Source organism: Mollisia scopiformis (assembly GCF_001500285.1).
Source record: "Mollisia scopiformis unplaced genomic scaffold LY89scaffold_1, whole genome shotgun sequence".
Taxonomy (NCBI): Eukaryota; Fungi; Ascomycota; class Leotiomycetes; order Helotiales; family Mollisiaceae; genus Mollisia; species Mollisia scopiformis.
In genome coordinates, this window is record NW_017263581.1 from 1,086,626 (window position 1) to 1,112,046 (window position 25,421).

Here is a 25,421-nt window from a genome sequence, read left to right on the forward strand (position 1 = left end):
CCACCCCCATGCTGCTGTTCTATACGCAAGTCCTTCCGCGCAGGGCTGAGAAAAAGAAGCCGCGCCGTTTGATCGCCGAGTACCGAGCCTGCCCCCGAGCATAGCATGCAGTTGCCAGAACATACCTAGGTAACCTCATGGACTTACCCGCAAAAGCAAGGCCCTACAGGCATTTGATGTATCTCGCTGATCTCGGCGAGCAGACCCGAAGTCCGGGGATACTTGACGGCGAGATGACGATGTTTTCTTCTTCTTTTATTCTTGAGCACGACGAAAATGTTGCGTTGATGCCAGGATGCCTATGCCCCTGCCTCTGTCTCTGCATTTTGTGTTGATATCGTTGCTTGATGGTGGCGTTCGTCCATACTCCGTCCCGTGAAGTTTTAGTCCCATGTCCACGCCCTGTATGATCGATCTCCCAGGGTTCCATCGGGATTTCCAGAACATCTGCACAGAACGCACAGAATAGAACGACAGTACTAGCCACATGTATGCATGTATGTATGCATACAGACAGACAGACAAGCGCAGCTTGTGATTGGTGGCCACGCCCACACTCACTTGCACTCAAAGAACTCGCAGCAACGACAACAGCCAGGTATGACCCTTTGCGCGTTCAGCTCTCTTACGGATGGACGGAATGTCTTCTACGGTCTGGCAGAGAGGGACTGTAGGTAGCATTGGCCCCCACAACGTCATCCGCAGAGCTCAGCCGGAACACGAGCACCAGGCGAAGGAAGACACTTGCTTCGCGCTTTGGTTCGCCCGTGGCGGTGGTGTTTTTGTATCCCCCAAGCTGCCACCAGAATTACACTTGACTAAGCAAAGGAACACCAAAATCTCTTACTGAAGCACGCTGTAAATTAGCGATTGATCGCTAAATTTTAGGGCGTTGATCCCTAAATCTCAGGCTTACCCGCCTGAAGCTTGAAAACATGCTTTTTCGTTGGCTCGCTTAACTAATGCACGGACCAGTGTAATTCTGGTGGTAGCTTGGGGGATACTTCCTCGACAAACTCAACACACCGCAACACCGAGGCCGCAACGCGGGTTGCAAGATCTGCGCGATGCGATGCGTGGAGAGATGAGATGAGATGAGATATCGGGAAGGAGTATTTGGGATGCTGATGGATAGAATTGCCACTCGCCAACTTGCTGCTGCTCCCTTCGTGCGAGCTAGCAACGCTTCTCGGCTTGAGCTTGTGGAATCTTTTCTAGACATTGGTACATGAGAATTGTCAGTCCTTTTGCACGCACCACTCATGAAGATTCAAACAGATGCCAAATCTTCGGTCAGCCTTGGCCAGCCTTGGAACATGCGAACGTTCAAGCAACCCAGCAGAACCACATGGCAAACCTGGGTGAGGCTTGATAAGAGGGGCATAATAGACCTTCGAGAAGAAGGCGAGCATTTGTCACCCACGCCATCTTGCCCATCATTTGCATCCACTACGAGGCTGAAGGCCGTTACTAAGCTGTTCTAGGGGAGATGATTACTATGCACATCCCGTCTAAGGAAATACGATGCAGGCACCACCACCATGTGTGGGCGCTGACAAATGCGCCGGTGTCGACCTGCAATTGCAAAGTCGAAGGTCGCTGTGTTTTGTCTCTCGTATGTATGTCTAATGGTCTATTGCCTACTTACGCACGATTACAGACTCCCTGCTCCCCCTTCGGATCTGATTACCGCACCCGGATAAACGAATCTCACCATGACCTATCCACCACCACCATCCATCCATCATCATCATCATCACCCACGCGCCATCAAGCCCTGGATTCATGGCGTCTGCGAATGGTAGTGCCGCTCAGACGCCGAGGTCTCTGTTTTCTGCCCTCCGTCCTCTGTCCCAGGACCGTCGACTAAGCATTGCAACATAGTGCAACATCCAGCCTTGTTCTGCGGGTCGCTCGTTGCCCATCCCCCTGTCTCTCGCTTCCTAAAGTCCGTCTCGACATCAAAAGTCGAACGACAAGGAAAGCCAAACGGCCATATCACATCCTTCCTAGCTTTAGAAAATTGTCTTCACACCTGACCCTATCCATCCCCCATCGTTCCCGTATTGTGCTCAACCATGGCTGTGCGTCATAAGCCCTGACAAACCTCCACTCCTTGGGGCCCATCGTGCCATGGCCTTTGTCGGTCTACCCCGTTCGGCCAGTGCCAAGGGCAGCACCCGCAAGCTCAGATCTCTTCGATTGTCTAGCTGTATGGCTCAGATTGGTGACTCAAGGTTAGTAGTCCTTTGTCGCGGGTATAGAAGCCACTGGATGCTGCTCGCATGGGTACAGGTCAGCGATACCACTGCCTCAACGCAAAGTTATTTTGACAAGGTCACATCCATCCTTTCCATATCTCTTCAATTTTTCTGCCCCCGACTACTCTTCTTCGGCCGGGTTGCTTCTAATTCGGTCCTCGTGGGAATAGATGTTGGCTGTACGTGCCGTGAGTGTTGACTATATACATGTGTCTTATCACAATCCATTGCCTTGGAAAAGCAGACATTTACACATCTTCTTCGAGTGTTTGCACTTGCATTTTTCCCCGCATCATTTCTTGCTCTTGTATCATCATCGAACCGCTAGCCTTTGTCTCTTGCACTTTCAATATATTTTGCTCGATTGCTTTAGACTTCTACAATCTAGGGGCGTTCATTATGTCAAGACATTCCGGTTCTTCACGACATCGATCCCACCAGCCTAGGAGCTCTGAGTCCAATTCAGAAGACACGATCGAACAGGCGAAGGCTGTTGTCAATCAGTTGAATACAGTGATTGCATCAGCACCTCATCAATGGGAGACATATCTGCCCTCTGCTCGCTCAGCAATGTCAGCACTCGACCATGTGCGCTTCTTTCGCAGTACTCAGCGATACGACGAACAGGTCTGGATTCTTCATGGACTTCAAGACTTTGCCTTTCACGACCCTGATGGAGGTGCAATTCGTGACGTTGCGGAATGGTGCCAAACTGCATGGCTTCGGATCCTCAGGAATTATCCCGAGGATGTAGAAACACTTACAGGTACGCCCTCGATTCTGCTGCCAACATTTTTCCCATACAATTTTACCCTCCGCCTTGCAATCCTTCCTAAACATAAAGCATGTCAATTCGGGGTTATTTACGACTTTACTTACGTTGTTCACAGGATTGGGTCATAATTGGCTACAGAGAGCTCAGGCGACTCTTGCAAGAATTCAACGAGAAGAGGGGACAGATTCTTCAAGCTCGGGCAGCGGACAAGCAGGTAACATGATATACGACAATGAGCTTCTGACAAACGGCTTGGATACTGACGAAAATTCAGCTGCACCGCCAACGGATCCTCGCAGGCAAGGTCCTCTGTATGTTGAAGCTCGTGGATACCTACAGCCCGCTGTAGACTTCTACACTCGAGCTGTCACATCCGCGGCGTCTCTCGGCGATACTCCAGGAGATCTCCTTGCTTCCGTAAGTTCTCAAGTATGGAAATCCTTGGTGCTTTAACTGACGGCATACATATAGGCTGCAGAATCTCACATGTCGCTTGGCAATGTTACTGCCACGCCCGGGGACGAGCGTTTGTTCGCCCAGGCTATTCGTTACCTTCGCCAAGCTGAACAAACGCCAGGGTACTCTCTGTCGATCTATCTTCAGCAGTATCTTAACGAGTATGGGCGATATGTTTCTTAAGGGTGTCTTGTCACTGAGCTTTGGGATACGTCGAGATGCCATGCATGGTAGGGAGTTTGCGGAATGTTGGGGAATGCCGGCGGGTCATTTGGGGGTGTCGGATTGGGACTGATTAGACAGGTTTGGATGTCATTATACTACGCTCGTTGAACACTTGGAGAAAAAGGTTAGAGGTTCGACCATGATTCCATCAATAGACCATTCATTGCATATCAAATGCCACCTTCAGTTTGTCCAAAGAAAATAAAATAAAAAGCCAGATGGCATTGCTTCATCATAACGTCTTGAGAAGGAAGTGAGAAGGAAAATGATCCATCAGCAAGCGCGCTGTGGTGGAGTGTGTAATCTCCAGCAAGAAAGAAGGTTCAGGCCGGTGTGGTCCTATTTCCCAAATCCATGATGACGGGAAGCGCTGCACCGGAAGCACTGCAACGCACATGTAAGGTCAGCAAGATTCACAATCCAACGTTGGAAAAAGTTGTACTCTCGACCGTCTCATTGGCACCGGCCCCCTACCCCCATCACATTTCACATTCACCACTGGGTAATATTAGGTTTCTGTCAGACACGTTTTGCTACGCACAAACGCACGAAGACATTAAGTCCGAGGCTACCTAGGTACGGTACAGGACGGGGCAGTGTGACCGCAGAGCCGAATTTCAGGGGAGGGTGGTGGGAGTACAGTAAGGTTATGGGATGGGATGCCTGGCGAAATCGGCGCTTAAAATAAGGCCGCCAGCGGCCAACCTTGATATCACATCTCTAAACGACAAGCAACCGCAGCTCCTTTTTCTCTTTCAAGCTCCGTATCTGCAACTTCCCACGCTCAATCACATCCGTGTGGAGAATCACCATGCTCACCGAACGAGAGCTGCAGATCAGCCCGACGGTGCAGGAGTCAGTTCTACACAATACCAAGGTTCGTCCCGTTCCTGCATCAGCGCATGAGTGCCGTTTCCTCAAGTGCACCATTCGTACCCCCACCACATGTTCCAATGCGTCTGCCACGCCTTCTCCTCATTCTTCTACGCCTCACGGTATCCTCCATAACTCGAACCAACGTCGCCGCCGACCCCACAACCCTCAGCCGCCTTCTCAGCCTCTTTAGTAATACCCAAACTACTTACTCAGCTGGCATATCTCAAGCTCTTGTACGAATCAAACCGCTAATCAAGTGTCCGACGTAGGTTCTCACGACCCTTCACAACCTCACGGCATCCCTCTTCGGTGTTGGTGCCGGCATTTTGGGTCTCGAGTCGTACCCAGGCTTCCTCTTCTACTTCCTCTTCTCCCTGCTCACATCGGTACTCGTATATGCATTCCGCGTTCGCCCGGGGATTATTAAGGAGGCCCAGTCTAGCGGCTCGTCGGGAATGCAGAGATATTTTAGGGGAAGCATGGAGCTATGGACCGGTGGATTGATTGAGGGGCTGAGCGGCTTTGTCCTGACTTGGACATTGTTTTACGGGCTGGTACGAGCTTAGATGTTGTGTAGAATGGAGTGACACGCGATCTCCGAAGCGGAATGCCTCTACGGGCAATACAAAGATATGATACCATAAGTGGCATTGGGAATGGTGTTCTTGGTTGTCGGCGTTGGGGGCATTATGACAGCATATAGCAGAAGCCAAGCCTCAAGTCATCTCTCTTCGTTTCCCTGAACACCAAGCTTAGGTACTAATCCCTTGAGTACTGCCTTTGATGCTGTGATCATGAAGTTTTCAGACAATTTTTGATCGGCACGTGAAGTCAAGTCGTCGGATACATAGGTACACAAGTAATTAAGCGCTATCAATCTATTACCTCTACAACCTTGCCGACAAAACCTTCAAGGCCAGCTATTCCCTTTTCTCCTCTTTCTGACCCATAGTACAAACCATGCCCTCCACCTGGCATAAGTAAGACTTGAGACCCAAGCTCTATCCATTCGCGATTCGTTATAAGTTCAAAAGTGACGTCTGTCGTTCCGTAGGAGCCAAATACAAGTGGCTCAGCTGTGTCTTGCTCATCTTTCTCAAGGTTGTCATGGAGTCCAAAAACGTCATCCTCAAGATCTTCTATGTCCGCGCTATCTACCAAATCGTTATTGGTATGGGGTACCAATTTCAGAACCCTCGCCGAGGCACGAATGCTTGCAATGTAGACTACCACTAGGCTACCAACAGTGACAGAGTTAATGTCACCATCTTCGAACGACGCCGAGAATCCGCTGGCGGCTTGCAAGGTGTGTCCTGTTTCTATCATGTGCCGATTGGGAATAGCCATTACCAGACCTTTCCTGATACGTGGGATTGGTGGTGGCGGACGCTCAAACGGACCATTGGAAAGCTCTGGCTCAGGTATGTCAAATACAAGTCCAATAGTCCCCACCTGAGCTGCGTCTAGAGTGTGGACAGGAAGTCGCAGGTTTCGAAGGCTGACTATTCGAGCATTGAACCTGATAAGTATGTTAATTGAGCCGTCCTGGATGTGCACCGCAACTAAAATGCTTACCATTCAACTTTACTTGCTGATGCTGATATAGCATTCCGAGAAGATAGCCGAGACAAATCTACAGTAGAAGAATGGCTCATTGAATTCCCAAGACTTGCTGGAGATGATCTTGTGGGCGCTCTGCTGGGTGAGTCGTACTCCTCGACATCAGATGGGAAAGGGCCCAAAACGACGGTATCACCGACTGTAAATCTCCCAAAGCGTAAGTACCCTGCCACCACGGAGCCTGCATCTCCTGGCTTGGTCTTATTTGATGCCAAAGGCTCATAGGATGCTTGCAAGCCGCCAAAAACGTCTTCAATGTGAAAAAGACTAGCGGGTTGCTCCGGATTCAGTGCCAAACCAACGAAGTCCTGTGCAGTGGGTAGTTTCGGCATGGGTAGATTTTGCAGTAGAGCATGCATCGAACGTATACCCGTACCTTTTGCAGCGCTTGTCATGACGATAGGTACAAGAGATACAAGATCGCCAGACAATGCCATCCTTTCCGCTATGTTTTGAACCGCATTTGCGTCGTTCTCCGCAATGCTTGAAAGGTCCGTCTCGAGCACCACCTTAGTTTGGTCTGGCGGAACGATGATTGGGGTTCGTCCTGTGGCTTTCACAGCTGTCAAGATTTTGGACAGAGTCTGCCTCAAGCTGACTCTCGAAGCAAGGTCAAGTTTGGTGATAACTATTGCCAAAGGCTTATCAAACTTTAAACAGAGCTCGAGATGTGCTTTGGCTAGGTCAATACCTGCTCCAGCAGCCCCAAGGATTTCTTGGGCCGATGAGGTGCCACCAGCACTATTCGGAGCATTATCACTGTCGTCAGCAGCAATACAAAGTACAGTCCAATGAGGGGCCCAACCAACGAGGCCTCGAACGGTCGTTCTACGGTATCTGGGATGGCCACCTGTATCTGATACAAACACTAGGCGACCTTTCTGTGCTGATGCATGAATATCCGTCCATGAAGTCACATTACCCGCAGCATAGTTAACGACTTCTGTACCTGCAAGTTGTCAGTTCTAGCTTTACTAAGGGAAGTTATACGAAGCAGTGCCAGCTTAGGTAGCTGGATTTACAGTTACTTAGAGCAGTTAACATGAAAAGCTATCTTTGAAATTTAATAACGGAAAAATGATCTTGTTACCTCTGTACCCAATCAACTCTTGAGCCACGGAGCTAGTCACCCCAGACTCTATCTCGTGACGATGTTTGAGAAGACTCAGTCTACTTTTACCTCGACCGTTGTCTAGTGTTGCAGTGGACAAAGTACCCAACAGACTCGATTTTCCGGAGGTGGTTGGACCTGTCAAAGTGATGCGTAGTTGTTCAGTTGTATCATGTGAAGCTGGCGAATGCTCTAGGGACAGATTTCCGAGCTGGGTCGGAGGCGGTGTCTCATCAAGTGAGACGGGATTGATATCAACTTGCTGAAAATTCTTCCTAGAGCGTAAATCCGGGGTGACCAGAGCTTCAGCAACCCATAGTTGAGCTTGGTGCCGTAGGTTTTCGGGTTCGCCAATTGACTCCTGTAACGGTCTAGAGGCTCGCTGCCCACGCTTTGTAGCACGTTTCTCGAAATCGGTCTTTGGAACAGACAGTTCTTGCCATTCACAATCTCCGACTACTACCATGCGAACAACTTCAACGTTACATCCGAGACTTGCAGCCATGGCTCGAAGATTGGTAAGACTTTCATCCATTTCATCCTTTGTCAGGCCTACAAAGGTTCCGTCGTCAGAGACACCAATTTCATAGAGGGCACCCCGACTTTCTTCCAAACCAGCAAGCAGTTTCCCAGGTCTAGGAGGTGTAGACAAGTTCTCTGTAGCTTCTGGGAGTTTTGGTAAAACTAGATTACTGATAGAAGACGCATGGTAAGGAGAAGATTGTTGTAGACGCCACAAGAGTTGTGTCGTTAACTGTTCTAGACGATTTTGTCGGGATTGGTTTGAAGGAGCTAATATAGGACCAGGTTCATTTGTAACAGGCTGGCTGGGTATTCTCTGCTTGTGCTGCTGTGATCCAGTTACTAATGATCCAGTTGAGGAACTCGAGTCTGTAGTGAAGTCGCGTTAGTAGCCAACAATAAGTATACCAAATACAACATAAAGTTCGAGTGAGGGGTAAGGAAGCGGGAGATGTGCAAAAAGGGCATACAATTTCTTCTGGGTCTCAATAGTAAATGCAATTTGTATTCTGTTGGCCCTTCTTGAGGCTCTGCTTCCAGTCGAGTCACTCCATAATCTGCAAGATGCGATGTGACTGGAGATGCGTTTGAACTTGGGAGAGCCTCTTTCGGCTGGGGAGTGGATGGCTTAGGGCTATCAGTGGGCGTCAACCACGGAGATGCAACCCTCGGGGGATCCGGATCATAAGTGAATATCGATGCCATTGATATAGATGCTTTGGATGCAGTCTGTCCCTGGAATTGCCACCAATAGGATAGGGTTTATGCTCAGAACTTCGTGGTGGGAACGATGCCTCAGACTATCCTCCGCCGGTTTATTCTTTCCGTTTTTGCATTCAGTAAAGACCGGGTGTTCGTGTGAGCGTGATGTATCCGGCGGAAAGGTTGGGACAATTGGAGAACCATCTTGACCATCGGGGTGAGGTCTATAGAAGGGCTGTGCGACTCGATGGAGGGACCCAGAATCATGCTGTTTACTGTGAAGTCATGGCGACGCTCGAAGATACTATTGTTGTGTGTATGTGACAAATTTTGCTTGCGGTGACTGTAAATCGTGAAGATGGGAGGAGCAGATGGCAGATTCAACGCATGAAGACTCTGAAGACATATATAGAAGTAGAAGTAGATGTGTCACCGGGGAAGCTACAGCAGTTAGTCACAACGAGAGATCTGGATGACTTGTGGACTTGTGAGTGGGGTGCCACAGACCAGGTTGCTGATTGGAGGCCTATTTTAGCGTTTATTGTGCTCCAGTCTCGCCAGTCCCGCTCAACTCAGCGGGGCGCAGACTCCCGAATCCACGAACGCTTGAGACTCAGCCGAAACTCAGCAAGGCAACCGGAACCACCACCTCTAACAAATTCCCTGACAGTGCGGCAACAGAGCAGTACAACATAAAATCCACTCCCTGGTCCCAATTTCGAACTTACTTTCTCCTTCTATTTCCCTCCCGACGTCCAAAAACCTAACCATTCTTTCTATCCAACATGAAGAAATTCGGCTTCAAGAAGAGCGAGGGGGGGGACGAAGACTCTCTGAAGGCTTCATTGTTCTCACGCTCTTCGAAGAACGCATCGCCCGCTCCGGCAGCGTCAAACCCTTACGCCCAACCGCAACAGGCTGCAGATCCGTATGCTCAAGACAACAACAAGTATGCGAATATGGGCTCGGTGGGACCTTCTGGTCCATCACCATACCAAGCAGCACGACAAGGCCTTCCGAGCGGACCTGGGCCTGCTCGAGGGGGACTTCCAAGTGGGCCCGGGGCCAATCGTGGAGGATACGGAGGAGCACCTGCTGTCGATCGTGGCCCAGCCGCAAGTGGTGGGGGATATGGAGCTGAGAAGTACGGCAGCGGTGGTGGTTACGGTGCCAATCGATACGATGGAGCGCCCAGCTACGGTGCGGAATCCGGCTCCAAGTACGGTCCGGGAGGCTACGGGGGATTGGGTCGAACAAACAGCAATGAGACGACGACCACCGAGGACAATCGGGAGGCTCTCTTTGGAGGCGCCAAGGACAGATATTCCCAGCGGGGTGCTATACCACCAAGCAATGGGCGCCCCGGAGGTGGTTACTCTGCTGATTCGGGGACATCAGGTCAAGATAGTGGATATGGTGCATATGGGGAGGAGAGACAATTGACCGCAGAGGAGGAAGAGGAAGAAGATGTCGCAGCTACGAAGCAGCAGATTCGTTTCATGAAGCAAGAGGATGTTTCAAGTACCCGCAATGCTCTTCGCATTGCAGCCCAAGCTGAGGAGACCGGCCGAGCTACTCTGGCCAGACTTGGTGCCCAGGGAGAACGGATTCACAATACAGAGAAGAACTTGGATCTTGCTGCTAATCATAATCGAATCGCCGAAGAGAAGGCAAAGGAGCTTAAGACCTTGAATAGGAGCATGTTTGCTGTTCACGTCTCAAACCCCTTCACGGCCAGTTCTCGCCGAGCCGAACGAGATCAAGAAATCATTGAGAAACATCGACAGGAACGTGAGCAGCGTGACGCGACGCGACAAGCCGCCTTTGGGACGCAGCAGCGAATGGAGCGCGCTTTTAGTGAACTCCAGCCGGGAGATGTTGGATATCGGGCTCCGCAGACCAAAGCTAGCCTCGCAGAACGGTCCAAGTACCAGTTCGAAGCAGATTCGGAGGACGATGAGATGGAAAACGAGATTGACAGCAATCTGGATGCCCTGGGTCACGCTGCGGGGCGACTGAACGCACTGGCCAGGGCCACAGGCAAGGAAGTGGATGAGCAGAACAAGCATATTGACAGAATCATTCAAAAGGTAATCCTTTCCCCTCTAGACTTGGTCGAGAAAGTAGCTGACCTCCGTACAGAGCGATCGTGTGGACGATCAAATCGCCATGAACAGGGCCAGACTGGACCGCATCCATTAGGACTGTTTGAGTTGGGGTTTTCAGGGTTTTGCATCATTGTAAAGGAGTTAGTCATTCACAATAGAGCGCTGGATCTTAGGCAAGGTCTTCTTTCAAAATGCATCAAGTCTTCTTCCAATTAAGCTTGCCTACCTCGCGTCGTCTACCCCATAGGCCTTGTGAGCGATGTCCTCATCTGCTTCTCCATTGTGGCTACCGAGGTCAGGTATTTTTTCCGTGAGACAGAACACTGCCGCACGCGGTGTCTCCTTACCGTGTGAATGGGTTGGTGCTCGCAATTTTTATTCTTCTGTGAAGTCGTGGTTAAGAACTCCTTTACTCGACCAACGCCTTTTCTGGTTGGCCAGTCTGTGACGATAGGCTGGGATTCGCTAGATGAGCTAAACCCTACACGTTTCTGTCTCGCTCGCTCGCTCTTATCCGAATCCGTTATCTTGTTTCTTTCTCATGCTCACTTCCCCAACTACATAATACTAAACCTATCAGCACCACCAGAAACCATGCACATAAAGTCTTTAGACGATTCTACATACTCGGAGTGACGCTGCCGTTTTCATAATTGATCCTTCGCTGCTCTTGCACGCTGTGCCAAGCCGCTCTCGACGATGGGCCAACAATCGTCTGTGGCTCGCCACGGCAGCAGAGAAACAGATCGACTACTCCCTTTGGGTCCTGACGACATAGATCATGATGGCTGCTTCCCTCCTCACTCGGCCCGGGATCCGTGCCCAGCAAACCCTTATGCTAATCTACCTGTCTATACGACGATTCATCGGTACGTTTCACGAGCTGATCACAAAAGAAACTGTATTGACAACAATTGTTCGGAAGGATACGACGGGATATTATAGAAGCTATTGATGATCCATACAGCATTGAGCAGCTTCGCGATCCACGCATGAACATGTCCGTGGTCAGACCGCTGGTAGACAAGCTCTACGAGGCAAACGATGTCTCTATGGGTAAGCTTTTGTATATTGTTACCTTTGCACCAGTCCCAATTTTTCGCCCAAGATATTAGATTTAGTTTTCCAGCCACAATTTTCTTTCTCTTTCTCCTCGGTTGCCTGTTTTTCCTATCCTCCATGGCCCTCCCGATTCTTTGGTGGCCGTGCCATCCCGAGATACTCTACCTTTTCAACTTAGCAGCTTTCATAAAGCTTTGACCAAGCTTGACTTCGAGTTCTAGTTTATGTTAGGAAATTCTAGTCCGTCTGTCACTTCTCTTTTTCTTTGTCACCGATGAATATCTTGACTGTGGATGTCTCTTCGTATCGTTGTCACGTTCAATGCGCTGCAGCACTGAGATTCGGGTGATTTCGGTACTGACCGGCATATCACAAGGTTGCACAACTGATTAGGCTAACTTGAGTCTGCAGTATACTGTCTCTTAGTGAACCGTGCTCGCTTCCAGAGGGAGCAGCTGTCTCAAGCCCACCAGCAAAGTGTCTGTGCAACTCGCGCTATCTTATGCGAGCTACTAGCCAACAGGATTCTAAGACGTTTTCATGAGGATAATACAGGCACACGGGGATTATTGCTGTTGGCTCAAATTCTCGTGGGCGGTTTTGACCCGTTCCAGGGCGCTCCTGCTGAAATTGTCGAGGAAGGCAACCATGTCCCATGGACAAGTCATACAAGAACGGGTGCTAAACGCAAACTTCCGGCTCTCGAGATTGCCATAATATCTGAGAGCAAGGTATTTCTCAGCTCCTCAGCGTGCCAAAAGGTTGTAAACGCCATTTATGAGGGACGAGTGATTTATACACCCACGTCGTTTATCGATATCTTGCCAGACCACTACAAGCAAAAGCCTATCTCGTTATACAATCCAAGAAAAGCGCCTCTTCTCAATCAATACCGACTCATTGTGCCAAGGACGAGGAGTATCCTAGAGATCTGTCAATTTGTGGTACTGCTAGCGTTGTTCTTATTTGTGATGGTAGACCGCAACCCGTCCACCTTCGGATTCTTTGAAGGATTGTTCATAATCTATACCCTAGGGTGGGTATTAGATCAATTTGTGAGTTCAACCTATTATCAGACGGGCGTATGGACTTTTGCCTTTTTTTTTCTACAAATAGTCATTGCCGACAAAACAATAGTTGCCAATGGAGCTAATCAGAGTGTCTATTATAGGCGAGTATGTTAGAGCATGGTAAGCAATTTTGGGTCGGCTTTAGTGATCGTGGCTAATTTTTCAATAGGCTGGCATGTGTACACGCAGAATCTTTGGTCATTTCTGGATGTGACCTTCTCAGCCGTTTTCGCCGTGTATCTTGTCCTGCGTTTATATGGCTGGCGGACTGATGAGCCTGAACAAGGCCAGCAGGCGATGGATGTTCTTGCCATGGGTGCCCCCGTTCTAGTCCCGCGGTTGGCCTTCAACTTGATGTCCGAGAACAGTATGTCAAATCATTCACTTGTTAGTTGTCCGTCTTCGGGAGGCGCTCATTGGAGAAAATGTGTTTCAACTAGTCGGATATTACCCCCTCTCTCCAGATCTCTGTTGAAGTGTATACTGATTCTTTTGAAAGTGCTGTTTGTCTCTCTGCGTGCGATGATGAAGGACTTTACTGTGAGAACCCTTAGAATTTATCTATTGATGGCTGCGCTAATAGTCGAAGGTCCTTACGTTGCTAGCTGTGTGGTAAGACCTTTCATGCACACTTGCAAGCCGCTGGAAGCGGCATCGACCATGTTGACCAACGATGATCTGCAAGCTACTTCGATGAACAGGGCTGTTTATTGAAGACTCGCACCACCATTGTTGCATTGTTAGACGATTCTGACTTCTACTAGGTGTTTTGCCGGCTTCCTTCTCTCAATGACATGGTTGAGTGACGGCACCCACGAGCCCATTACTATCTCAAAGTGGATGTTATGGGTCTGGTTCGGCTTAGATGGGACGGGAATACAACGCTCCGTTGATTTTCATTGGCTACTGGGACCAATACTTATGGTTGCGTTCGCATTCCTAGGCAATACCCTCTTCTTGACTATCCTGGTCTCTATGCTCAGCACTACTTTCTCGACCATCGTTGCGAACGCTACAGCCGAGATACAATTCAGGCGCGCTGTTCTCACCTTGGAAGGTGTAAAGTCAGACGCAATATTTGCCTACCAGCCACCCTTCAATCTTCTCGCTTTGGTGGTCCTTCTGCCTCTCAAATTTGCTTTAACTCCTCGTTGGTTCCACAAAATCAACGTAGCAGCAGTTCGAGCCCTGAGTACGTCAAAATCATCCTTAATCTTAAGGACAATTTGGAAGCCGAGTTCTCCAAACACTCTCTTCAGATATATTCACCTTAAGTCCTCGATATTTGTATAAAATACGTACTGATATAGTAATAGACGCTCCACTCCTGCTTCTTATCGCCATCATTGAACGACGGACATTGTGGTCAGGTACTCCGCGTTTCCGTGATGTCGAGCAATTACCTAAATCGCCTGTCCGTCCTAGCCTATGGCGACTTTCTAGAGGTTTCTCTGTACATGGAGACATCCAAACCGTCTTTGATGTCGAGCCACCACCGTCAATCGAACAAGAAATTGCCAATGAAGACGACCTTGGCCACCATTCGCTGGAGAATGACTTTGAGAGAGAGTTTGGCCCCGAAATGGGAGTGAAGAGAACGAGAACCAATACGTCAAAGAGCAGAAGAGACTCGGTTGCCCCGTTCGCCGGAATCACCGGTAGATTAAGGGATCTCCTTATAGAAGGTAGCGAAGACGGCGATGGCGATATTACAATCAAGAAGAGGCTGGAGGCTCTGGAAGAGGCTACGGCGAGGATTGAGGGCATGCTAGGAAGATTGTGTGAGGAACTCGACGACAGCTCAGGGAAAAGTGATATTGTCCAAGGCAAAGAGACAGGTACTATGGATGACCTCGACGTGAGTGGGACAGCAGACATTGATGACTAAGTGTATCTACTGTACGGGCTGCCTTTATGTACTGTGAATTTCGTGTAGCATTTAGTTTCAGAGAATCAAAAAGATCAAGGAGAGGCTGGACATTGAGGGCAAAGTCGATACTTGGGATGCTTGTGTTCGTACTCCCCAAAAATTTGTATTCGTCACCTGTATTGTCTCTATTGTTACCCAACGTACATAAATGCACTTGGCCTCTACATTTCTATAGATGCTATACTCGAATGGGTCTATTTCGTCTTCCTATTTGTGCATCTTATCTAGGATCCGAAAGCTTGCTCTATCCACGCAGCTTGTACAGGACTGACTTTCTTTGCATAACTTTTGGCTGTAAATACGTGGTCGAGGAACATGATAGCTTCGAACTTCTCTTGTCCGTAAAGGACACTCGACGGGTGGATGGTTATGGGATTTCTACCCTGTGTGGTGACATAGCTCCCATCCGGCCCTAGCAGTGCGGTCTTGATAGCAAAGGCTTTGAGGAAGGCTTTCAACAGAACTTCGGCGCGCTCTGGTGCGACGGGCTCGAAAGGTAAAGGATCCGGAGGGGGCAGGTCTTCCAGTAGCTTCTGCTGGCCGCACAGTTGACGGAGCTGCTTCCGAATCTGCATTGCCATCTTCATCGCCCGGACAGATATCAATCGCTTGCGACACCATTCTACTCTATCTGACTTCTCTGAAGCATACCTCTGCATCGTCGTGAGAAGAGTGATAATATCACCTCCACGTCCCGCAATCCCTTGAGGCCCGTAGATATCTCCTCGAGCTTCTTCGATCACCCCTTGATCCTCTTCCGATTTAGGTTGGAGGAAAACCTCGGAATCAGTAGTTAGTGACGAAATGATATCAATGATATCGATCAATACATCTGAGGACACCTCCGCAGCCGCAACAAGAACGCGGCCCAACGCTGCAGGTAGCGGGTATTGAGCCATTTTTCGTCCTGCATCTGTCAATCCCCCTGAGTCATCGAGTGCTCCCATCATGTGAAGCTGGATGAGGGCCTTTTCCATGGCTGCAGTTTTTGGTGAATCCATCAATGGAAAGGCTAGGACGTCTTCTATACCTCGAGCTTTCATCTTGAGGACTGCTTCAACGACATCACAACGTAGGATCTCTGGAAGTTCATCCTGGTCGAGATTAAGATAGTCTGACTCCGTGTACAATCTGAAACACTTCCCCTTTGCTTCTCTTCCAGCCCGCCCAGCCCGCTGGATAGCAGAAACCCTAGATATAGGCTTTGCTAAAAGAGACTCCATACCAAGGCGAGCACGATATTGCTTGACCTTTGACTTTCCACAGTCTACAACGAAGCGAACCCCAGAAACAGTAACCGAGGTTTCTGCAATATTCGTCGCAAGAACAATTTTGCGGGTGAAGGGCTCCTTGATCTTTTCAAATACGTCTTGCTGAGCTTGAGCTGAAAGAGCTCCATAAAGCGGCATCACTTTCATCTTGGGAACAGTCTTGATAAGCTTAGCAGCATGGCTTTCAAGCTCGGCCTGCAAAGTTTCGATCTCATCTTGGCCAGTCAGGAAAGCGAGAATATCTCCTGGTAGAGGCTCCTGGACATGCAGATGAAGGATTTTCTCTAACATACTGTGCATGTAGTCTGGTTGAGGATGTGTTTTATAGAATATTTCTACCTCGTACTCACGGCCTTGGACATATTCAATGGCAACCCCGTTTTTTTTCTTCCCGAGTTCGTGTTCATCTTCCGAATCTGACCAGTCCAAGGGGATTTCGACGTCAGAGTCTATATGAGAAACCAGAGGTGCAGAGATTAGGTCGCGCTTCGTCGTATTGTCTTGGTCGTCACTGAGCCCCTCCCAGGAGGAATATGAGTCTTTCGATGTTCGTCTGGAGCTTTTTGAGCTGGAGGCCCGAAATTCATATCCAGGCATATGACGCAAAAGTATCTTGCCATGGTTGGTGCCTGGCTGATACCTCGGTAAGGTCTCTGGCTTTGCAAAGAAAGCTTCGATTCCCCCAAGGTCCAAGGTTGCACTCATTACGACAACTTTTAACGGGATACCTCCTCGCCCTGCCTTGTCGCCATGGACTATAGTTCTGAGGAAGCCTGTTATCAAGTCCACATCAACGCTTCGTTCGTGGATTTCGTCAACAATGACTGCACTGTATCTTCTGAGGTTTGGGTCATGCAACATCTCCTGAAGCAGCATTCCTTCTGTGACAAATTTGATTTTGGTTCCTGGAGGTACAATCGACTCGAATCGAACTGAATACCCAACTTCCCCAGACGATGACCCTTTCTGGAGCTGCGAGCCCATCTCTCGCGCAACCCGATGAGCCAGAGTTATAGCAGCTACTCGACGGGGCTGAGTGATGGCGATCATACCTCCAACAGGTAGTTCTTCTGACTTGCCGTTACCGGAGTCGACCTTGACCTTCTGCCTCGTGCACCATGGCTCTTTGTACAAATATTGTGGAACCTGTGTACTCTTTCCAGATCCAGTTTCTCCATTGATGAGCAGAATGTCGTTCACTCTTAACGCGAATCGTATATCCAGCCGTTTCGACCAAATGGGCAAGCTTTCGCGGGCTTTCTGTAACTGGGCAGCAGTACTTCGATGGCCGGAAGGAATCGACTTGTCCTGCCCGGACTTCTTGATACCATCTCCTCTGGCACGCAAGACATTTCGTGCTCCATTTGGTGGAGATCTAGCCAAGAACTTTTGGTTTTTTGGGGCCTTCGTTTCTGCCAACCTGCTTTCTGCATTTGAGATGGCCTGTCTCGGGGTCCCCTTTCCGCTATTTCCACTGGCATTGCTAGCTACACGAGCTTTCACGCCAGTATTTCCGTCTTTAATTGCCAGCAGACCGAGATCTGTTTTCGGTTTGCCATCTCGAAGGCGTTTGACTCCATTTGTCGGACCAGCACCATTGGCGACAGTGTGTCGGGATGACGGGCTAGATACGCCTCGAGATACCTCGAGTTTGGAGGCGGCTTTATTGTCGTCGTCAAACTTGAAGTGGACTTTTTCCGGCATTGTGGCAGACGATTATTGTAATTCCATTGCTTGGAAGCTTTGTGAAGTCCAGTATCCCAATTTTTTTTTGGAAATGGTGGCAGAATTAAAAAAAAGTATTTCTAGCTTCGCGATGTCTCACCGCTTCCAGGAGACGCTAAAGAAGCGCCGCTGTTTCCCCGCCTTTCAGTACGGTGGCTCGGGTGGCTGGGATGCAATGCGGCCGCGCTTCACTACCTCCTTACGGCAGGGCTTCGAGCACGCCATCTGATCTGCAATATACCTCATTGTGCTGCCCCTCCAAGCCCCTCCAAGCCTCCCGGTAAAAGCACCACGCATACATGGTGCATACGCCATTCATCATCCACTCGGAAGTTCTAGGACGACTACTTAAGTAACACAATATAATCTTGTAGTCTTGTCTTGTCTTGTCTTGTAACGTTTCGTCTCCTCTCCTCTCCTTTCCCTTTCCTTGCCTCATAAATTTTGCTCCTTTTCGCAGCCCTCTCTCTCTCTTTCTCTCTCTACCGACCGATCTCGGAATCGTTCAAAATGGCACCCGGAGTGCAGGTTGACCTGCAGCCAACCCCACCCCACCAGTTGTCGAGCCAAAAGGTTGTTGACAAGAAAAATTTCCCTGATGGAATCAAGACATCGGGGCAGCATCCCCCATTGTACGACCTGATAAGAGTGAGTGATTTCTGAAGAAGGAACCCCCAGCATAACAGGCATCACTATCTCAACCCTATCCTCTGATCCTCATTCTCTCTGGCAACTTCGACATGTAGAGCTGACCCGTTCGAAAAGCCTTATTCTAAATTTCCGAAAACGATCGATGGCCCCACTGTGTGGAAAGCAGAGGATTACACCAGTAACCCAGAACGATGGGTCCATGTAGGTTCCACTCCAATCATTGATATCATTTCGTCCAGTCTGAATACCTGTACTGACTCTTGTCATTCTTCTCTTCAGGTGTTCAGTTCAGAGGAAATCGATGAACTCAGCGCTACTGCCGATAAATTCTTAGCTGACAAGACTCCCCTGACCGGTATTTCGCAGGTGAGAAAGTGATGCGTGACTTGCACTTAGCTTAGCTTGTAACTCACCCCGTCTTAGGATACGTTCGCCCTGCCGAGACTTTCTGTTCTGCTCAAGTCCATCCGCGCCGAGATACTTAATGGCAAAGGTTTTATCTTGTTCAAGGGATTTCCTGTCGAGAAGTGGGGAAACCACAAATCTGCTGTTGCATATATGGGACTCGGTACATATTTGGGTTATTTTGTCAGCCAGAATGGTCGTGGCCACGTTCTAGGACACGTCAAGGACCTTGGTGATGATCCAAAACAAATCGACAAAGTTCGCATCTATCGCACAAATGCTCGGTATGTTCCTCACTGGAGAATGCCACCACTAATGGCCCATACTCATCCTGCCACAGACAATTTTTCCATGCCGATGATTCAGATATAGTTGGTTTGCTTTGCATTGCACGAGCTCTCGAAGGAGGCGAGTCTGACATAGTGTCTTCTCATCACGTTTGGAACACCCTTCAACGAGAACGTCCTGATGTCGCCGAAACTTTGACCAAGCCAATCTGGTACTTCGATCGCAAAGGCGAAACAAGTGAGGGCGAGGAGCCTTACATTAAAACTTCTGTGTTTTACTTGGAAAAGGGCCCGAACGGCAGAGTCTATTCAAAATGGGATCCCTACTATGTGAAAAGTTTGGATCGCTTTATGGATGCTGGTGTTATTCCGCACCTGTCACCGGAGCAAGTGGAGGCTGCTAAAGTTCTAGAAGAGACTTGCCACCGCTTGAGACTTCACATGATCCTGGAAGTTGGCGATATTCAATTTTTGAGCAACGAACACGTACTTCACGCACGAACAGAGTACAAGGATCACGCCCCGCCGATGCCTCGAAGGCACTTGATGAGGTTATGGTTAGCTACACCGGAGAGTGAGGGTGGTTGGAAACTACCCTTCCACGATTCAGCGGAGAAAAAGAGAGGTGGAATTCAGGTCAACGATCAGCCTCATGTTTGTCCCCTCGACGCGGAGTGAGCAACATGCAAGTTTACACCCGGGAAAAGAAATTAGCATATACAACAAGTTGGGGGCACGCTGAGAAAATCGTTTTGATTAGCATAAAGTGTCGAAGCACAACTTAGAGCATCCCGCAGGGGAATATTCAAAGTGAATCTTGTAGTTAGAAAACATGGGCCACCATTCATTGTAGTATCTGGGCGTACATTGCAAGACAAATAAATACTCATCCCCCGAAGATGTTACTGGATGCAATAGGCTTTGATTTCCTTTATCATTCGAAACTTATTGCCGTCGTAATTGTCCCCACAAGTGTGCTTCGGACAAAATTCCTTGGTAGTCCTATACCAATACACGGGTCTGACTGGTTTAAACGTGTCACAATTCCTGACCCCTTTTCCAATACCACATGGTATCTTGACAGCAACTGTGACTTACCAGTATGACTGATGCTTGGGACAACTGAGAAATATATAAGGATACAGTATTCCAGGTGGTACAAGACTGTAAGTAATGGAATAGGACTTACCCCATCTGTGTCGACAGTCTTCTGAAACATAGGCGTTGTATGTACACATATCGAGTGTAGATATTGTCAGACTACCTGTAGGTAGACAATATTCTATTCGAGTAGAGACCGGCTTGTAAGCTTGGTCTTAATGTTGGAGATAAGAATCGAAAAAATCGAAACTGGAAGCCATTGGAAGTCTTGGTAAGGTCCTGACTCAAATCGTCCATACAGTCATCACATATAGTATGTGAACTTTTTGTCATTTCGCTGGCCTGGTTCTACCATTGGACAATCAGAAATGACTAGACCTCCAACGAAAAACGAGAATCCATGCGGTGTTCATTGTTATTCCATCGCGAGTCGTGAGTGTTCACTTTAACTTATTGATGTTCCCTATCCCCATCTTCGAGTTGTTTCTTCCGTATCGCCTGCAACAATTCATACATTTGACCTAATTGTTGATCTAGAAAAGGGTTAAAATGTCTGACAGTCATCTTTCCTCTTTCTACATACCACTCATCTTCTCTATTTTCCCGGGATCCATGCGCTCTCCCAACCAAGAATCTCCTTCCAATTTCTGAGCATACATCTGCCATTCGGTCAGGAACCCTATCTGCCAGAGTGTCAGCACAAGTTTCCATTTGTCCGAATGTCACCTACAATATGCACTGGATTCTCGACATTTCTATGGGCTCTGAATTCGCTCTTTATATATTCATCGCCCATCAATCGCATGTCCTGCGGTAAATGCTTGCGATGAGCTCGCAAAAGGCGTCGGTATAGTGGAATGGGCGGTAACAAGGCCAATGGGGGAGGTCTGAGTCCCCTAGCAGTACCAGTCATAGCAGGTGTAGCCAGCCTCAAACGTGGATTGATTCTCATTTTCAATGTGTGATATATTGTTGTTGAGAAGATGGTCGAGGACCTCGGATTGTCTAAGCCTAGAGAGCGTCATGACCGAACCATTTTAGCGAAGTCGGCAAAAGAGAAAGAGAAAGGTCAACTCTTCTCAGCCTTGCACCAACTCATTGCTCATTCGACCATGCTTCCCACGCCGTCAACCTCGCATGTAGATTTCGAGCGGATTTACGAGCCTGCAGAGGATTCATACCTGTTGCTTGATACTTTATCATCTGAGACTGAGAAGGACTTCCTACGGACCCGATACAGTGCTGCCCACTCACCGTCGCCGCTGGTTGTCGAAGTAGGCACCGGATCCGGAGTTGTCCTCTCATTCCTCAATGCACATGCACAAACCATCCTGGGCCGTGCCGATATATTGACATTTGGAATTGATGTGAACAGGTTCGCATGCAAGGCTACGGAACAGACGGTCTCTGTAACCAGTCAAGAGCAGATCACGCACGATTTATCACATGGCTTCTACATGGGAAATATATTAGGCGACCTCACCAACACATTGAAAGCTGGAGTAGTAGATATTTTGGTTTTCAACCCTCCCTATGTCCCTACTGCCGAGCTTCCAGGTATACCTTCCCCAGGAGAAAACACCACTGAGACTTCATTCGCAGACGATTCAAAACTACTTGCATTGTCATATGCTGGAGGGGTGGATGGAATGGAGATCACAGATCGCCTACTTTTGAGCTTGCCAGAGGTCTTGAGCCATCAAACGGGTTGCGCTTACATTCTGCTCTGTGCTCAAAACAAGCCAGACAAGGTCAAGGAAAGAATCAAGGGCTGGGGATCTGGTTGGAAAGCAGAGACAGTCAGTACCAGTGGAAAGAAAGGCGGCTGGGAAAAGCTTCAGATAATTCGAATCTGGCGAGAGAACGCGTGAGATGGATCCGAAGCCATATTTGGTTCTTTCATGAAGTGCTGCTCCCTAATTTTCATGTCCACAAACGCCAGTAATACCAGTCAACCGTCCATGCACAAGCAATCGGCCCCAAGCAAGTATCCAGTTCCTTGTTGTGAAGATCAGCAAGAAATCTGGGGGATATAAGAAACCAATCTCAAGGCATCAAATCCCAATCCTCGTCAATTGCTTTAGAATCCTCTACCACCGCCTCGACCACGTCCACCTCTGAAACCTCCTCGTCCTCTAGGACCGCCGCGTCCTCGTCCACCTCGGGCACCGCCTCTGTCCGCAACCTCCTTTCTGGCTTTGTTCTTGGGCTTTGGCGCATCATCGATCAGGAGGGTGTCCAACGGCAATGAATCGGGCAGGATGTAATATCTAATGGTTGACCCTCGAAGATTGATCGTATCGAGTGAGATTGGATCTCGGCCACGCTGGGTCATCTTGACTGTGCGCAGCGCAGTATTCATCTGGGGTGAAACTGAGGTGATGGTGCCGTGGATGATAGTGCCTACGGGAATAGGTCAATAAGAGAGTCGCGTGCCGTAGGGGAAGAAGTAGTTACCATTCTTGAGCTCAATAGTAACCGTCTCATTTGCACATTTCATCAAAAACCTACCATAACCAGCAGAGTCAGTGAGGAGCTTCGCGGGGGAGCCTTGAGGAAGAGAGCTCAGCTGGTGCCATATGGCCAATCATAGAGGGTGCTTACCTGACGAGCTTCATTTTGAGAGTCTTGCACGAAATGTGCCGGTGATCGGGTTTGGAGAAGATGCGCAACGGGTTCGTAGGTTCACCAAATGGTTGTTGGTAGATGAGGTTCAGCACACAAATAAAGCTCAAAAGTTTCCCGATCGCGATAAATTTTGTAGTCACGTGATATTTTGAGCTTTAGTAGGTAGCGCTCCTTAGTTACCTAAGGTCTTTTCTTCCCAATCTAGCAGTTGAGAGAAGAGGAAAGTCATTATCAATAGCAAGCTGAAGATGGCACGTTGATTTGATTGAGAATGGTCACTGTGGCACTTCCAAAGTCTTGACTAGAGCCTCGATAAGCTATAGGCAAATGAATCCCACCATTCGTAACTCGTAGATGTATACAGCCTTCCACAATGTTGGGTATAAGTTCAAACATAGGCACTGTCTCATCTGCTTGAATATGCTTCTTCATTTGTCCTTCTCATTCTCCGAAACTCTTTCCCACTCATCCTCCGTACTAATTTCAGATTTAGTACCAGTCGAATGTCCACGATCCTTTAATTCGCCCTTTCGCTCCAGAGGTTCCACTTCTTTGCTGCTAAATCCAGCATCGCCAGTATCTATCACGGTTTCTGCTTCCGTCTCCGTATCGTCCCCGGCTGCAGTCTCCTCCATGCGACGCTTCTTCTCGTCCTCCCGTGCCTGAGCGGCATTCAACTCGGCGACAAACCAGTTGATTGACCACCATAGCCCAGCGCTCAGAAATGAGAGTATCACAAAATGAACGCTGTACGTTGCGATGAGAAGAGCGAGAAGGACGAGTTGGAGGCATGCGAATGAGACGTTCGTTGCGACGAGGAGGGTAGGGGTGGGCCCAGGTGTGAATATGGATTCGAAAAGCTGAGTGAAGAAGGCCGACATCTTGTCCCCGTGGTATGGAGGCTATTGAGAGGTTTTGCTTGCGTACAAAATTAGTACAGTGTTTGCGGGGCAGCTGAACGATTAACAAAGCGTTATCGAATGTCAAAAGTCTCGCTCGCAGACTCACAGAGAGAGCAGTGGACTGCAGCTTATATATCGTATCGATAAGATGCCAGATAACCAAGACCACAGCGGGGAGTGGTGCCTTGGAATCGCGTTTGTAGAGGACAGCGTACTCCAGTTCAAGATTCGCTCACGTTGTTGCTGTACATTTACCCCTGTATTTTAATATGGTCGGTCTCTTCTGCCTAGTATCGGCCTAAACGCGGAAACGCGTCCGGGGAAACATAAGCCCCACGACAACAATATCTCGACTAACTGTACGAGACTTGGAATTAATGTTTGTCCAACCTCAACTAGTTAGAGCTTTCATTATTTTGATCACCTTCGTCTTGCCGTTTATAATGTGCATCATATCACACATCCTCCAACAATCTGATGATAGAGCGATATGCATTGTTTATGTTACATGCCTGAAATCATGTATTGGCAATGTCAGCTTGAGCTTCTCTAAACTCCGATTGAATACAATTCATTTCAATTTGCTTGTTGTATGCACCTCATCCACTGTCTTTTTCTCCGACAATCACTGGTGATTGCGAGTCGTTTTAGGCGCACTTTGGAAGTACATACAATAGCAAGTAGCATTCTGGGTGTGCTTTGCGTTCGTTACCCAGTCACTGAATATTAGTTTCACATTTAGAACGTACACTCCGATATATTCTGAGAGTATTGGCAATGGTAGTAGAATGTATTCGTGCTTGTCTATATCTTTCCTCGTAAGTAGTGGAGAGACAAATTCTCTCTTGGCTCTCATTATGGATAGCGAATCATCCGCTCACCTTTTTTTCACTTTTACCACGATGATAGCTGTTAGAGAAGTCGACGCTGTATTCGTACTTTTTTGGGTGACTTTTACAATCTAATGGCTGCTGCCTCTTGCGGATGCGCGTGGCCAGTTGTGCGTGGTCCTTTACAACGATATGAAGCAAAAACTTGTTATCCTCTGCATAACGTACACTGAAGTCAGTAGTATTTATGTTCAGTGATTTTGTGCCGATTGCATAGGGTTCTAAGTCGTGGTTATCTGACTTGCAACGACCGCACCTTCTTGCCTCGGCCAGACAAATGTTGTGAGAAGGAACAACTCCTAACTACCCAAGTCCCCTTTCCCAGCCGTGACTTTTGTATGGCAAACACAAACCGTTCCACAACCCATTAGTGACTCTCTCACGGTCGGTCTATAATTTTTATGATAGAGGAAGTGAGGTTTGTGGTCTCTTCGCAAACTTGCAGTTAAACATTGGACCCTTGGCTCTAAGCAGAACCCCGAGATAATTCACGAGCTTTTCGGATCATCAGGCTCAGATTGATATGGCTATCATCTCACCACGCTTCGTGTGGGCGGTGATCATACGAGGCCCGATCGACGCACAGTGAGGCTCACGCTTACAATACCATGCCCCAGTGCTCCAATTGCCTTATTGACCATGCGGTGGCCGGCTCCAACGAGCTGTACTGAGGAATATATGTTTAATGAAAAGATAAAATATTTTATAACCACGATTTTAAGCATCTAAAGATTTCGGTACTATTTTTGAAATTTAATTTATTATATAATATATTCGAATTATTTCTAAATATAAATTAAAATATAAAAACTTTTATAAATATAAATAAAATATTATTTAAAT

At 48.3% G+C, this 25,421-nt stretch overlaps 12 protein-coding genes across 12 annotated transcripts; 7 read left to right on the forward strand and 5 right to left on the reverse strand.

Annotated features, from left to right (window-relative positions):
• The first annotated feature begins 972 nt into the window (after nucleotides 1-972).
• Nucleotides 973-2,122, forward strand: LY89DRAFT_11680 (uncharacterized protein). The gene is made up of 3 exons (XM_018205113.1): nucleotides 973-1,224; nucleotides 1,279-1,404; nucleotides 1,485-2,122. The coding sequence occupies exons 1-3, from the start codon at nucleotides 1,095-1,097 to the stop codon at nucleotides 1,868-1,870; spliced, it is 642 nt and encodes a 213-aa protein (XP_018078437.1). The 5' UTR covers nucleotides 973-1,094; the 3' UTR covers nucleotides 1,871-2,122.
• Nucleotides 2,123-2,660: 538 nt separating this feature from the next.
• LY89DRAFT_692889 (uncharacterized protein) lies at nucleotides 2,661-3,675 on the forward strand (the record flags this gene model as incomplete). Its single annotated transcript, XM_018216602.1, has 3 exons — nucleotides 2,661-3,027; nucleotides 3,152-3,453; nucleotides 3,508-3,675. The coding sequence occupies 3 exons, from the start codon at nucleotides 2,661-2,663 to the stop codon at nucleotides 3,673-3,675; spliced, it is 837 nt and encodes a 278-aa protein (XP_018078438.1).
• An 853-nt stretch (nucleotides 3,676-4,528) lies between these two features.
• On the forward strand, nucleotides 4,529-5,458 carry LY89DRAFT_703304 (uncharacterized protein; the record flags this gene model as incomplete). Its single annotated transcript, XM_018217311.1, has 2 exons — nucleotides 4,529-4,594; nucleotides 4,863-5,458. 2 exons carry the CDS (start codon nucleotides 4,529-4,531, stop codon nucleotides 5,157-5,159), a joined length of 363 nt encoding a protein of 120 aa, XP_018078439.1. The 3' UTR covers nucleotides 5,160-5,458.
• LY89DRAFT_604471 (GTP-binding protein-like protein 2) lies at nucleotides 5,429-8,986 on the reverse strand. The gene is made up of 4 exons (XM_018210358.1): nucleotides 8,317-8,986; nucleotides 7,304-8,215; nucleotides 6,169-7,162; nucleotides 5,429-6,112 (listed from the first exon to the last, which is right to left on the reverse strand). Exons 1-4 carry the CDS (start codon nucleotides 8,549-8,551, stop codon nucleotides 5,467-5,469), a joined length of 2,787 nt encoding a protein of 928 aa, XP_018078440.1. The 5' UTR covers nucleotides 8,552-8,986; the 3' UTR covers nucleotides 5,429-5,466.
• Nucleotides 8,987-9,135: 149 nt separating this feature from the next.
• On the forward strand, nucleotides 9,136-10,890 carry LY89DRAFT_713014 (uncharacterized protein). Its single transcript, XM_018218018.1, has 2 exons — nucleotides 9,136-10,638; nucleotides 10,691-10,890. The coding sequence occupies exons 1-2, from the start codon at nucleotides 9,334-9,336 to the stop codon at nucleotides 10,748-10,750; spliced, it is 1,365 nt and encodes a 454-aa protein (XP_018078441.1). The 5' UTR covers nucleotides 9,136-9,333; the 3' UTR covers nucleotides 10,751-10,890.
• A 296-nt stretch (nucleotides 10,891-11,186) lies between these two features.
• LY89DRAFT_604478 (uncharacterized protein) lies at nucleotides 11,187-14,834 on the forward strand. Its single transcript, XM_018210359.1, has 9 exons — nucleotides 11,187-11,525; nucleotides 11,582-11,712; nucleotides 12,130-12,778; nucleotides 12,895-12,908; nucleotides 12,958-13,155; nucleotides 13,288-13,328; nucleotides 13,378-13,400; nucleotides 13,553-13,980; nucleotides 14,105-14,834. Exons 1-9 carry the CDS (start codon nucleotides 11,356-11,358, stop codon nucleotides 14,674-14,676), a joined length of 2,226 nt encoding a protein of 741 aa, XP_018078442.1. The 5' UTR covers nucleotides 11,187-11,355; the 3' UTR covers nucleotides 14,677-14,834.
• Nucleotides 14,835-14,942: 108 nt separating this feature from the next.
• LY89DRAFT_571732 (P-loop containing nucleoside triphosphate hydrolase protein) lies at nucleotides 14,943-17,693 on the reverse strand (the record flags this gene model as incomplete). The annotated part of the gene is made up of 2 exons (XM_018208606.1): nucleotides 14,943-16,396; nucleotides 16,502-17,693. The coding sequence occupies 2 exons, from the start codon at nucleotides 17,691-17,693 to the stop codon at nucleotides 14,943-14,945; spliced, it is 2,646 nt and encodes an 881-aa protein (XP_018078443.1).
• A 231-nt stretch (nucleotides 17,694-17,924) lies between these two features.
• On the forward strand, nucleotides 17,925-19,952 carry LY89DRAFT_633953 (Clavaminate synthase-like protein). The gene is made up of 5 exons (XM_018211368.1): nucleotides 17,925-18,362; nucleotides 18,480-18,566; nucleotides 18,645-18,731; nucleotides 18,789-19,054; nucleotides 19,111-19,952. Exons 1-5 carry the CDS (start codon nucleotides 18,225-18,227, stop codon nucleotides 19,733-19,735), a joined length of 1,203 nt encoding a protein of 400 aa, XP_018078444.1. The 5' UTR covers nucleotides 17,925-18,224; the 3' UTR covers nucleotides 19,736-19,952.
• Nucleotides 19,953-20,264: 312 nt separating this feature from the next.
• LY89DRAFT_679331 (ACN9-domain-containing protein) lies at nucleotides 20,265-21,520 on the reverse strand. The gene is made up of 3 exons (XM_018213849.1): nucleotides 20,889-21,520; nucleotides 20,742-20,841; nucleotides 20,265-20,691 (listed from the first exon to the last, which is right to left on the reverse strand). Exons 1-3 carry the CDS (start codon nucleotides 21,108-21,110, stop codon nucleotides 20,609-20,611), a joined length of 405 nt encoding a protein of 134 aa, XP_018078445.1. The 5' UTR covers nucleotides 21,111-21,520; the 3' UTR covers nucleotides 20,265-20,608.
• On the forward strand, nucleotides 21,271-22,029 carry LY89DRAFT_573118 (uncharacterized protein; the record flags this gene model as incomplete). Its single annotated transcript, XM_018208674.1, has 1 exon — nucleotides 21,271-22,029. One exon carries the CDS (start codon nucleotides 21,271-21,273, stop codon nucleotides 22,027-22,029), a length of 759 nt encoding a protein of 252 aa, XP_018078446.1.
• Nucleotides 21,861-22,871, reverse strand: LY89DRAFT_679332 (Sm-like ribonucleoprotein). Its single transcript, XM_018213850.1, has 3 exons — nucleotides 22,763-22,871; nucleotides 22,616-22,665; nucleotides 21,861-22,561 (listed from the first exon to the last, which is right to left on the reverse strand). Exons 1-3 carry the CDS (start codon nucleotides 22,774-22,776, stop codon nucleotides 22,239-22,241), a joined length of 387 nt encoding a protein of 128 aa, XP_018078447.1. The 5' UTR covers nucleotides 22,777-22,871; the 3' UTR covers nucleotides 21,861-22,238.
• A 195-nt stretch (nucleotides 22,872-23,066) lies between these two features.
• On the reverse strand, nucleotides 23,067-23,946 carry LY89DRAFT_604491 (Pkr1-domain-containing protein). Its single transcript, XM_018210360.1, has 2 exons — nucleotides 23,795-23,946; nucleotides 23,067-23,704 (listed from the first exon to the last, which is right to left on the reverse strand). Exon 2 carries the CDS (start codon nucleotides 23,665-23,667, stop codon nucleotides 23,215-23,217), a length of 453 nt encoding a protein of 150 aa, XP_018078448.1. The 5' UTR covers nucleotides 23,668-23,704; nucleotides 23,795-23,946; the 3' UTR covers nucleotides 23,067-23,214.
• Between the last annotated feature and the right edge of the window lie 1,475 nt (nucleotides 23,947-25,421).

Coding starts and splice junctions, on each gene's coding strand:
- LY89DRAFT_11680 (XM_018205113.1), top strand. CDS start 1,095: ATGAGATATCGGGAAGGAGTATTTGGGATGCTGATGGATAGAATTGCC. Junction 1,225..1,278: donor GGAATCTTTTCTAGACATTG/GTACATGAGAAT, acceptor AGATTCAAACAG/ATGCCAAATCTTCGGTCAGC. Junction 1,405..1,484: donor AATAGACCTTCGAGAAGAAG/GCGAGCATTTGT, acceptor AAGCTGTTCTAG/GGGAGATGATTACTATGCAC.
- LY89DRAFT_604471 (XM_018210358.1), bottom strand. CDS start 8,551: ATGGCATCGATATTCACTTATGATCCGGATCCCCCGAGGGTTGCATCT. Junction 8,216..8,316: donor ATTGAGACCCAGAAGAAATT/GTATGCCCTTTT, acceptor ACTTCACTACAG/ACTCGAGTTCCTCAACTGGA. Junction 6,113..6,168: donor TCAGCAAGTAAAGTTGAATG/GTAAGCATTTTA, acceptor CATACTTATCAG/GTTCAATGCTCGAATAGTCA.
- LY89DRAFT_713014 (XM_018218018.1), top strand. CDS start 9,334: ATGAAGAAATTCGGCTTCAAGAAGAGCGAGGGGGGGGACGAAGACTCT. Junction 10,639..10,690: donor TTGACAGAATCATTCAAAAG/GTAATCCTTTCC, acceptor ACCTCCGTACAG/AGCGATCGTGTGGACGATCA.
- LY89DRAFT_604478 (XM_018210359.1), top strand. CDS start 11,356: ATGGGCCAACAATCGTCTGTGGCTCGCCACGGCAGCAGAGAAACAGAT. Junction 13,401..13,552: donor CTTACGTTGCTAGCTGTGTG/GTAAGACCTTTC, acceptor GACTTCTACTAG/GTGTTTTGCCGGCTTCCTTC. Junction 13,981..14,104: donor AGCAGCAGTTCGAGCCCTGA/GTACGTCAAAAT, acceptor ATATAGTAATAG/ACGCTCCACTCCTGCTTCTT.
- LY89DRAFT_633953 (XM_018211368.1), top strand. CDS start 18,225: ATGGCACCCGGAGTGCAGGTTGACCTGCAGCCAACCCCACCCCACCAG. Junction 18,363..18,479: donor CATTGTACGACCTGATAAGA/GTGAGTGATTTC, acceptor CCGTTCGAAAAG/CCTTATTCTAAATTTCCGAA. Junction 18,567..18,644: donor ACCCAGAACGATGGGTCCAT/GTAGGTTCCACT, acceptor TCTTCTCTTCAG/GTGTTCAGTTCAGAGGAAAT.
- LY89DRAFT_679331 (XM_018213849.1), bottom strand. CDS start 21,110: ATGAGAATCAATCCACGTTTGAGGCTGGCTACACCTGCTATGACTGGT. Junction 20,842..20,888: donor TCGAGAATCCAGTGCATATT/GTAGGTGACATT, acceptor ACACTCTGGCAG/ATAGGGTTCCTGACCGAATG. Junction 20,692..20,741: donor GAAAATAGAGAAGATGAGTG/GTATGTAGAAAG, acceptor ACCCTTTTCTAG/ATCAACAATTAGGTCAAATG.
- LY89DRAFT_679332 (XM_018213850.1), bottom strand. Junction 22,562..22,615: donor TACTATTGAGCTCAAGAATG/GTAACTACTTCT, acceptor CTATTCCCGTAG/GCACTATCATCCACGGCACC.
- LY89DRAFT_604491 (XM_018210360.1), bottom strand. CDS start 23,667: ATGTCGGCCTTCTTCACTCAGCTTTTCGAATCCATATTCACACCTGGG.